Below are 12,020 nucleotides of genomic sequence, written 5' to 3'. Positions count from 1 at the left end.
GTCCAGTTCTGAACCTGCTGGGCAGCTCACAGTGATCCAGAAAGACACATTTTGAACAGAAATCTTTTCTATTTCCTTTAAAATAAAAATTGCAAGGTTTGCTGACATGGAAGCATTTCCTCCCATTTCCAGTTTCAAAAAGAGCTCACTGAGATGCTGAATTGACCAATGAAGGGAGTTCTAGTGCTGAAATCATTAGTTGATTAATCGATTAGTCAACTGACGGAAAATTAAGCGAAAACAAGCTTGATTATCGATTAATCATTTAAGTTATTTATCAAGAAATAATGCCAAAATTTTGCTGGTTCCAGCATCAAAAACAAGAGAATTTGCTGTTTTTTCTGTTTTATATCAATGTAAATTGAATACTTTTGGGCTCGGGGCTGTTGGTTAGACAAAATAAGCAATTTGAAGACATCGTCTTGGACTGTGGGAGCTTATGATGGGCATTTTTTTCATCATTTTCTGACATTGGAACACAAACCTGAATAAACAGTGAAAGAACCCAAAGAGAAATCTCATTTACTTTGTAACACAACGAGTCTCAGTAAATATGTAACTGTATGGACTGGACTAACTCAAACCTCTAAATATCACAGTAAAAACTGTTTTTCAATGACCTACCAAACCATGTTCACAGTCTGACGCAAAGCAAACTGACTGAACACGCAGAGACCTACAACGGAACATGTGCTGAGCTCTTATTGTGGCTGAAATGAATTTATGTTACCAACACAGACACTAAAAAAAGTTAAAAGAGTTATTTTTAAAACAAAGCTGTACAGTAAGGCAGTGAGTTGTGATCCAACACAACATAAGTTAATAAGAACACAATTTAAGATTACAACAGTCACACAAAACATTTTTATGATCGAGTGGAGAGACATAAGGTGAGACCTCACATGCTGAAAGTGAGTGAGAGGAGGGAGGGAGAGGTGCAAAAAAAAAAAAAAACTGATGAAATAATGGAGCAAGCTGATAGAGGAGCCTGTGCACGTTTCTTTTTTGGGGGCTGTGTATGTCGGGGATGTTTTTAGGCTTGGTCACGCCAGCATTTAAAAAAAAAAAAAAAAAAAAAAAACAGCAAAATTTTCACAAATTCCAATGGATTCGCTCGCATGGGCAAAGTAAAGCTGTGCAAATTTCTCATGTCGAGTTCAATTTTGGTGCATTTTGACACACAAATTCGCACCGTTGTGTCAGTGCTGACCTTTGAGGGAACGGAGAGGCAGAGCACTTATTTCACCTCCTCTGCCGAAGTGTAAACTGGTTTGTAGACAGCGATGAGACAGGAGCCAATGGTACAAATGCGTCTTTTACGCTAACAAGCTTGCTAACAGACAGTTAAGTCAGCTGTGCAGAGGTGAGAAGGCAAGCCCCCCCCCCCATTCATTACACTACTATTTCCATGTGTACATCCGAGTGCAGCACTATGCACCGTTATTCCCATATTTACACGATTGTCGCGTCACCCCCCTCCTCTACGATGGCCGGCTTTTCACCCCGCCTTCGAGTGTGGCTGTTTGGAACGACTAAACACAACTACAAAACTACAGCCCTGCGATTAGTCACTACATCACCAAGCTTTCAGAACCACATATGTCACGAAGACGCGCCTTTATACCACACAAGCTGCCACACTGCTGTAAAGCTGCACACCAAACTGCCTAAAGTGCTTTCTGTCATTGGGAATATCTAATAAGGGACCCTTTATCTGGGCTTTATACATTTCAACTAATGACTTTTTTAATGCTTGATCAGTGTAAAAAAAAAAAACACATACACATCTATCCAAAAACATCATTTCTGCTTCCAACACTGTCATCTGCTCCCTTTAAAATGTTTCCTTTATTAAATAAAGGAAACATTTCAAGCCCAAACTGGCTCTTGATCAGGTACAGAGGAATCTAACAGACAAAAGGTCTGTCATTGAGGACACAGTCTTAGTCACTATGGACTACGTAATAAAGGAGACATTTTAAAAATGGTAGCAGATAGGTCAGTTAAAAGCCAATAACTAAAACATTTTGGGTTGCCAGATTGTAAAAAACAACCCTTGGCTGGTGTTTGTCCTCCTCCAGCAGGACACTGGCTTTGTCACCGGCTCATCAAATCAGGACGATGACTCTAATAGACCGACTGACCACTTGACTTCTGGGAAAGTGCTGCTGAGTAGTGCTGCAATTAACGATTGTTTTCAATATCAATTAATCTGCTGATCGTTTTCTCGATTAATCAGCTGAGTCACCTGAGACCAGAGTCCCAGGTGATGTTTAAAGAGGTCTTTACAATCGAGTATCAATATTGTTGCAGATACAGTTCCTACCCATCTACTAATCATTTAAATCAATTAATTACTGTAGCTCTGCCGCAGAGCTTCTGGACCTAAATCCATTTATTAACAATGAATTAACCATTTACTAACTGAAGACCTGAGGGAATATTGTAACAGCCCTAATGACAGATTACATACTAACTGAGGCTGTTAGGTGAGAAACCTGGGACCCTTGTTAATGACTTTATTCACAGAGTTGATGGGTTATTACAACGGTTCCCAAACTTTCTCTGTCATGTCCCTCTTTGGAAGCCAAACGTCACACACCCCACCCCTCACACACACACATTAAATTTTCATCAACATTAAGGATGCCTCAGTCCCAGCAATTACTGCAGTGCAATGCAGCAAGTCACAGTGTTATTAGTTACACCTGTGTTGGACAAGTCAAAATGTGTGTGAGAAAAAGGTCTATTCAACTTTAGTTTCACTCCACATTTTAGTTCCCCCCTGCTCCTGCGTCTCCTAGTTAGGGAAGCTACAGCGAGCCTCATTAGACATTATTAATGACTTTATTAATGACATGACTATTGATCCCCAGCCGGAGGTTCTTTAGCACCTGGCAACCAAACGCTGCTCTTATTAATTGTTAATAACTAATGTATGAAGAAAATTGTTCATTAACCATTGATTAAGCATTGTTACACTCCGTGCCTTAAGTATTAGAAAGTGGTGCCGAAATTTAACTGGAAATTAGGTTGGCTGTATCCAACGTGAGGCAGAAATAAGAGCAGTCCAGCCCTGCAGGGTTAAAACACACAGAAAAGTGCGGAGAGGCGTGCTAGAAACTCACTTTCAAGTCCCCCAGTAAGCGCATGCAGTGTTATCACAGGCTGGTGTAAAAAGTCACTAAACGGTTCACGCTTACCTTGGACGTCGTCCCTGGTCCCTGTTCGGTCAGACTGTTTAATTCCCTTCGCCCCGCTGTCCTCTGTCTCTCCTCCTCTCGCGTATTTGTTCCTAGAGCCGCTTCATGCCTCCGACTCTCCGTCCGGGCGCAACGCGAGCGGCGGAGCAGCTCAGCCGCGGAAAACTTACCGACCAGGAGGGAGAGGCAGCGGCCGCGCTCTACACCTGATCTCCCGGAGAGAAACCCGACTGCTGCCGCGCTGAAACTCAATACGAGGCGACAGACACTCAGCGCGGCTCCGAGCAGCACATCTCCCCGGATGACACGGAAACAGAGAGAGCTGGAGGGTGGAGGTGGTGGGGTGTGTGTGTGTGTGTGTGTGTGTGTGGAGGGGTTTATTATAAGGACACCAAGCAAGCGCCTTCCGACGAGACAGGTGGATGTGTGCCTGTGGATATCTTTGACATTTCTGTCACCCCGGGCCAGAGCAGAGATCTCCCTGAAAGTGCACATACAGTAGATTTTAAAACTGAATCTGAAATTCATGCTCAGTGTCGACAGCATAGGCCTACTGTTCTTTATCATCAGTACAGGTGGTTATTATAGCAGCAGTGAAGCCTACTGCAGTTTAATAAAAACATATTCACTTCCAACTGCAACCTGGTGAGTATGACTGAAGGTATAATGGCTATGAATGAAAGTCAATTAAGAGGGAATTGTAATTTAAACTTCATAAAAGATTGATGAGAATAAGGTGGCTTACATGTTATCATAGGGGAATACCATGACACCATTAAACCCAACTTGGAACAAAAAAACCCATGAAGCTACTCATGAACAGGGCTGCTTGCAAAATGGCTGAAATCAATATCACAATTAGCCTAATATGAATATTTGTCCAACAAGCTCTCCAAACTCAAACTAGAAGGGTCTACGGCCATGCTAGCTGCTCTCTGCGGCTGTAGGCCTGCTTAACTACATCTGTGCTTTGAGCTAAATGCTAACATGCTCACAGTTACAGTGCTGACACACAGATGCTTAGCAGGTAGGCTATAGCTCATGTTTACCTCGTTAACCATCTTAGTTAAGCATGTTAGCATGCTAACAGTTGCTAATTAGCACAAAACAGAAAGTTCAGCTGAGGCTGATGGGAACGTCATTATTTTTTGCAGGTATTTGGTCACAAACCAAAAGTATTAGACAAATTAAAATTTTTACCCGACGACGGCGCTAGAGGAAAAGCTGTGGGCTCATCAAAGTTATTACAGTTCACCCTGAGGGGCGACACGAATGTGTGTACCGCGTTTAATAACAATCCGTCCAATATCGTGTTGAGATATTTCACTGAAAACTACAAATGTGAACCTCATGGTTGGCGCTAGACGGATCATCAAAGTCAGCAGGATTCATCCTCTTTCTGGACTGAAATGTGGGCTGACCAACAGGTGGACACCGCCGTCTCTGAAGCCACGGCGCTAGCATGGCTACAGTACCTGGAACATGTCTTTGGCATTTCTGTACTGCAGTTTCTTGTTCCTTATTGGCCAACATATGCAGATAACGATATATATACACACACATGATATATATATATATATCTCGGTATATATAGCTTCCGTTGGTCGATACTGTCGGCCGGCTGATTTATGAGCCGGGGTCTACAGTATTGGTTTTTTATTACAACTGAATTTTGTAAAATAACCCAACAACTTGATTCCAGTGAAAGGCAGTGAACCAATGAACACGCACTGAATGAAACTGAGGAAAACTCACAGTAAACTCTGTTCAGCCTGCTCTTCCGGCTATAGGGTGGATCGAAAATCTCTCCACATTTCATGTCATTTGAGTTGCGAGGAAGCCGAATATCCACTTTTGGTATGTTGATTTTACAGTTCAGAGACGAAACGGGTTTTAAAGGAAGAATAATTGATATGAACAAATGACTCGATGGTGTTATAAAAACTAATTCAGCAACACTGAATGACTGATATTTGTGGTCCTGTTAGGTTATTACTGCTATGTAGAATGGGCTGACCTGAGATGGGATGTGCGAGGCCGATTCATCTACCTGCCCTTTGTGCAAATTGTCTGTCTGGCAGCTCCCCTCCTCGCCGTCTCTCTCACCTTCACTTCCTCTAACTGTCTGCGTGTGTCCCGGAAATGTCGGAGACCAGAGTGCCCACTGCAAATAAACGGCCATTACCATGACAACCACCCTGCAAGCTGAACTGGGATGATGTTGATCATGGCAACAGTGGCAGGCAGCCAGACCAACAGCCCGGCTCTACCCCAGGGGCAAGCCAACGTGTGAACTCCAGGGTTTGATACAAGGGTGTGCACACATTCATTTATATTATGTAGTTCATATCCACTGACAGCAGCTCAAAAAAAAAAAGTCTACCAGTCCCAAAATTGCAGGTGAGTGTGAGCTATGCCATTTTCCTCTCCACAGCAGGTATTCACACAAAAGCAGCAAAGCGGTCAGGCTTTTGTTGGGATCCGAAGTGTGTATGTGTGGCTTAGGGACAAGATCCCAAACCACCTGTCCACTTTTCCACCCTCCAGCTCTGGCCAAAAACCATGTTAACCACAAAGCATGGTTGACTGTACTGTACTGTACAATCATGAGTGGTATCAATCTTCTCTTCTAACTCTCGACAAGAAAGTGAATAAGTGTATTTCCCAAAGTGTCAAACTATTCCTTTAAAAGGAAAAGCACTTGTCCAAAAAGTTACATTTATCATTTCAGTAGTCCAGGAACAGTCCAGCCATGTGAATGTGAATGTGAACAACTCTAAACATCAGAGACCTGAAACCCCAAACTTGTGATGTCACCAAGCTGGAAAAGCTGCCAGTGAAAGAAAGCGAGACTTTGTGTACCCATACGATGTTTCTCCAAGTCTTAAATGTTCCACTGAAACAAACAAGCAGAAAGCACTCCTCCACCACGGCTGCACAATGCTCAAAGTCTGCCATAATGTTTACTCTGCATGTGCATCAGGCTCTGCATAGAGAATCATGGGATACATGTGCCAGTCATTTTAATTAGGTACTTCATGAAAATGTTCAAAAAAGGTCTCTCACTATTAAATCCTTTGAAACGTTCCTGGATCCGCACCAAAAACCAATCACTTGTTCCTCAGCCAGAGGACCAGCAGTATTGAAATCTTGAAACAACAAGTTTTGGAAATATCCTGCTAACATGACCGGAAACATGACCTGTTTTGGCAGAGGAAAACTGAAAGGCATAAAACTAAAAACTAACACTCAACATTTTGGAATTAACCAAACATTACCACACTGATTTTGAGACATTAGCAAATCGACCATAAACACTCTCTTGATATTGGCAGCCTCTAAATGCATCTGCTATGGATGCTTTTTAATAAACCTGTTGGGAGACTACTGGTAGATGCCTCAGTGAAGCAAAATGTGGCTTTTGCGCCACATTTCCACCAGGCCCACATACCTTACTCAGCTGTCCAGTTCACATCCTCCTGCCTCGTCCTGGTGCATGCTGGACCTCGCTGGCAGGTGGACTGTAGTTTGTGTCTGACCAGCATTGCGCTGTAAATCGCCCGTCGGTGCTCCAGTTTGCATGAAATGCCAACTCTTCCTCTTTTGCACCCACAGGCCTAAATTTGCAACGGAACTCTGATGGGGTTTTTAAACATGGCCAAGTACGACAGAGTGAAAGAATCACGTCTCGTTCAGACGCGATATTTTTGGATTGGGTGCTAATATAACCCCTATCATGAGGATTGGCTAAAAGCTTTTATTCAAACCAAACACATGATGTCACTTCCTGCTCTTTGGTTGAAGGTGTTCTGTTTGGGAGCGCTCCAAAACTTCATTGGTTCGTGCCGAATGGACGGAGTTTTCACAGTTTAACACCAGCAACACAACGCAGACCTGACACTACTTGCAAGTTTTCCAAAGATGACATACATGCCAACAGACATCGAGTTAACCTGTTTATGATGTAGTTGTACCTGATACTTACCTGTCGCTGTGGTGCCACTGCTCTTTGGCACGCGGTGTGGCCGCGCGCTCTCACACTGCGCTGATTACGCACAGCTGGTTTGGTTTTACGCAGAGGACAGACACTGAAGCCACTCTGCTAACAGCAGTCGGACTGTGGAAGAATGGATGCTCAGTATTAAGATGAATAAACGGTTGACTGTATTAGTTCACAGTAAATAATCAGGCAGCATGTTTCAAGTTGGTAACGTGTGGTGCTGAACGTACATTTGGCTATATATTGGCTAACTTTGGGGCATATGACACAGCCATTTAGGCTACTAGTTCAGTTCTTATGATGCAGTCACTAAGTGAAGGCAGAAATGACCCATGAGGAGTGAAAATTGTGGCTCTTTAGAGATATTCCTTCACTTAAATCTGTACAGATCCAATGTATTTCCCCAGTAAATGCCTTATGTGCAGTTGGCTAGAATAATATTACGAATTATATCATCATCATTATTATTATTAAAAATTATATTAAGCAGACTGCTAGAAATCTGGTTGTTATTTTTGATGCAAATCTTTGTTTTGAAAGAATATTGTCAAGTCATGTTTTCAACTCAAGGAAATCTCTCATTTAAGGTCATTTTTGTCTCCTGCTGATTAGCTGATTTATTGCTTCTAAAGACATTTGTACATAAGAAAGCCTTTATGAATATTTAATACAATTCTTTTGGTTTTACCTCTCCACTTTTGCCATTCTATGCTTTTATCTACTTGTAACATTATTTTCCTGGTCTTTTATGCTTGTGTTTCTTGTTTTTACTTGTATTTGCTTTATATTCTTTGTTTTTGTTTTTCCTTTGACAGCACTTGTAGTTTTTGTTAAGAAAAGCGCTATACAAATAAAGTTTACGGTGATGATTATTATTATTATTATTAGTAGTAGTAGTAGTTTTAGAAGGGAAGCCATCGTTTCTGTGTAACTATTTGATTTTTATATTGATATTTGTATACATAGAAAATTACACCTCATCCTCAACGAGAAGCCCCACATCTTCAGCCACGGCAGCCGTCATCATACCTGCCGCCTCCGCTCCAGTTAAGCAGGTTTCCCTGTCCTCGCTGCACGCAGCACACCAGCAGCCAGATGGAGCACTGCCAATGCAACCCTGCTGTCAGCTCTCCATGGCACATCTTCTGACAGCAGTGAGCTGGCCACTGGTGAACATTTTGGGGCTGCTTGCGTAATGAAACTCATCTGGGGTTTGGGGTCTTTTCTTCAAACGTCTTTAAACATCTCCAGTTCTATACTTTTATAACTCACTAACTGCCTATTGGCTTTGGAAACTGCTTTCGACCCATCAGTGTAAAAACAGAAGCCTGCTGATTTCACAAGAGCTGATTTAAGATGCTTGTTAGTGGCATGCTTCTCCAGTAGTTTCATGCCTTAACAATGCTGTTTCGCCAATTATAAGTGGTTCTTTCTCATCTCATGAAATCTGAAATGGTATATGTTGGGAGGGGGGGGATCAAATTGTAATGTGTGTACATGTTTAATAATTCACGATCCTTTCTTGTTATCACAGAAAGAAACAAAAACTGCTTCCAGGACTGGTTATTTTACTTTGGTCTCCATTAACACCAACTCCAGTCTTGCTTTTGCACATTTTCATTCCTCCACACTGTAACTTCTAAAGGAGACTGTAACCCCAAGCAGTGCATTCTTAAACTCTTTGCTGTGTGTGTCTCATACCTGATTACAAGTCACATCAGTTTCAGCCTACCTTTTAATGATTACACCTGAGTAAGAAGCTCAAGAAACCGCCACCTTTAGACAAAGTAACACCTGCACACTGACACCAAACGATAACCGGTGGTCGAGTGTTTCAATTAACTTGTGAATTGGAGTCATTTTTACTTACACGCTTAAATACTGTTTCTCATCTGGCTTTAACATCTGGCTGTACATGGTCGACAGACTACATATATTTTAAAAATGTTTTTGAATTCATGTTGTATGGCACACATAAGCAGGACTGTGACACGAAAGCACTTTGGTTAAGGTTAGGAAGAGATTGCGGTTTCTGTTAAATATTATTAAAGTAAACACATCCAGTCTCGTGCTTCAAGTCACTTTTGCCTTTTTCAATATTTATCCAAGACCACCATCTTTTAACCTTAACCAGGTGCCTTGAGTTGCCTGTACATATCCATAAAACCTTTCTTTTTTTAATGATTTAGTTGCTGCGAGCGGTTGTTTAGCAAGATATTGTAGGGAAAGCAAATTAAATATGTTGTCGGTGAATGTTTTGCAGATAGTCCAATATGAACATTTTTGCGACTTGGCAGATGCATTGTTGCTGTTGCAAACTAGAAGCATATAAACGTAATTTCTAGGTGATGGGATTGTCGGATCTGGGCCTGTTTTTCCTGATTTGGACCCCTAGTTCCAATGAAGGGGAATCTTACTGCCAGTGTATAACGATATTTTAGACAATAGTGTTTTTCAACTTTGTGGCAGCAGTTGTGTGTGTCCATTTCCTGCTTCAATATGACAGTTGCCCCGTGCACAAAGCCAGCTCCAAAAAGAAATGGTTTCGCCCCAGTTTGGTGTGGAAGAACTTGACTGGCCTGCACAGATCCCTGACCTCAACCCCATCCAACACCTTCCTTTGGGATGAACTGGAACGCCGACTGCGAGCCAAACCTTATTACCCAGCATCAGCGTTGGACCTCACTAATGCTCTTCGACATCTGGTGGAAAGTCTAAAACCAGAAGAGCGGAGGCTGTTGGAGCAGCACATCAATGCCCATGGTTTTAGAATGGTCAGGTGTCCACACACTTTTGGCCATTTAGTGTATGTTGTACATCGCGACAGATAACAAAATAAATGTTTTTCATTCATCCCTCCCAGCCAGCCATTGTCAGCCGCTAAATAACATCCTTCAGCTCTGTAAAAGAAAAGAGAGTCTCGTCTGAATGTGGCCATTGTTTACTCCCCATTGTGGAATCTTAAAAAAGTGCATTCAGTTTCTGGCAGGACAATTCTGGTGATAGCCTGCTGCAGTGGAAGAGTCCTCAGAAATGGGATCTGATGCAGTGGCCGTATCATTTGAATCTGAAATAATACATAAACACAGTACTGTACAGTACATGAAAATGAACCCTATTAATGTAGACAGACAGCAATGCTCTATGAAAAAGGTCATGGCCTTTGAAGAGCAGGAAAACGCATAAACTAAATCTGTACCATAAAGTGAGGATTTATTGCTATAGCGATATCCTTTCAAATCAGAGTTCTTCACAATTACAGAACCACAAATCACAAAACAGGCAGAGGAACAAAAGAATAAAACAAACAAATAAAAGAAATGAAGCACTCGGTTATTAATAAAGCGTTCCCAACTCTGCACTCTTACAATTGTTAGTACGAGGATGTCAAAAACAAGTACCAGAACAAAAAGTTTAACTGCAGCTGTGAAATGAAATCCCCACTCCTGCAACACCTCCCTTTTGGAGAGCTCTCAGCCTTTATCGCAGCTTCAGTAGATGCTTCTGCATTTAAACCGTGATCAGCGCTCATTATTCTTTAAGGCAAGGGTGGAAACTAAAAAAGATTGTTTTTTTTGTTGTTGAACGTGGCTATATCATCCTTTTATTAGGGAGAATTTCCTGCAGGGATAAATAAATATGTGAGACTGAGCTGACTTAATCTGAGGGAGAAATATGGCAATTAACAGTAGGATCTCCACCCAGCGAGGCTCTGCCCTGCATTCTGTCTTTGAACCGGCTGATAAATAGAGTTTTTCTGGGTGCCTTCATAGCTATGTAAATAAACAATTAAGATCTGGAATGCAAGATGAGGGAAATGTGCTTGCACTGTTCTGTAATTCATACTGTCACAACCTTGCCCTCTACTGTCTTTTATCGCTCTCCACATCTTTCTCTCTTTTATCAGCATTTCTCCGGCTCAATCTCTCGCTACAGGCACATGTACTTTATTCGCTGATCTACTGTATATAATGTTTTGAGTGGCATAAAGGGAACTACAAAACAAAATCTCATTATACAACCCTGTGTTGTAAAATGATCATTAAATCTATCTTGTATATACAGTATATAACACAGATATCAGGCGTGTTATGATAGCATGTGTGGTGTGTGCATGCGTGTGTTTATGTTTGTACATGTGTCCAGCTGTTTGTGGATTTAAATGACTGATTTATGGATGCAGTTTGGTATGTGACATGAGCTAACTATGAAATGAGTCTCGTTGTTTGAACTGCTAGGAATCTCTGGATGACAGATGTGTCTATTAATGCACATACATACAAATGTGTATGTGTGCCTCAATACAGTATATTCAATCGCACATACATATACGTAGATGTACACATACAATAGGTGGTGCTTTGACAGGTATGTACACACATTAGCGTACAGTGAGAGGGGTAGCTATCTATGGATGGAAAATGTCACAAAGAGTAAATATTGTATCACATGTATGTGATGTGATGCAGACCACCATGCTTAAACCACTGACATTATAAATCTTTTGCTTCTATTAGAATTTCTGTTTGTCTTTTCGCATCATTTTCATATATGGACAACTAAAAAGTCACTGTACAAATATAAGTCAGTAAACATGAAGCTACAGCCAGCAGGCAGTTAGCTTAGCTTAGCATAATGACTGGAAACAGGGGGAAACAGCTAGCCTGCCTCTGTCCAAAGGTAACAAAATCTACCAGAGCCAGGCTAGCTGTTTCCCCCTGTTTCCAGCCTTTATGCTAAATGAAGATAACTGTCTCATGGCTGTAGCTTCATATTTAGCGTGGTAGCCTATTGGTCTTCTCTCGTTCGCATTATCT

The 12,020-nt window shown here is 41.6% G+C and overlaps 1 protein-coding gene across 12 annotated transcripts in view; it reads right to left on the bottom strand.

Moving 5' to 3' along the window:
- LOC122875832 (SH3 and multiple ankyrin repeat domains protein 2-like) overlaps positions 1 to 6,926 on the bottom strand; it is a 199,920-nt gene extending 192,994 nt beyond the window's left edge. For 5 of the 12 annotated variants that reach the window (XM_044195386.1, XM_044195404.1, XM_044195423.1 and 2 more), the window contains exon 1: positions 3,204 to 3,836. In XM_044195386.1, the coding sequence (XP_044051321.1) occupies positions 3,204 to 3,770 (567 nt within the window). In that variant the 5' untranslated portion in view covers positions 3,771 to 3,836. Of the gene's footprint in view, positions 1 to 3,203; positions 3,840 to 6,654 lie in introns of those variants that run through there. The other 7 variants (XR_006377928.1, XM_044195448.1, XM_044195475.1 and 4 more) reach the window with 5 other exon arrangements.
- Positions 6,927 to 12,020: the final 5,094 nt, after the last annotated feature.

This window comes from Siniperca chuatsi, linkage group LG1 (genome assembly GCF_020085105.1).
Source record: "Siniperca chuatsi isolate FFG_IHB_CAS linkage group LG1, ASM2008510v1, whole genome shotgun sequence".
Taxonomy (NCBI): Eukaryota; Metazoa; Chordata; class Actinopteri; order Centrarchiformes; family Sinipercidae; genus Siniperca; species Siniperca chuatsi.
This window is presented reverse-complemented; position numbering and strand designations above follow the sequence as displayed.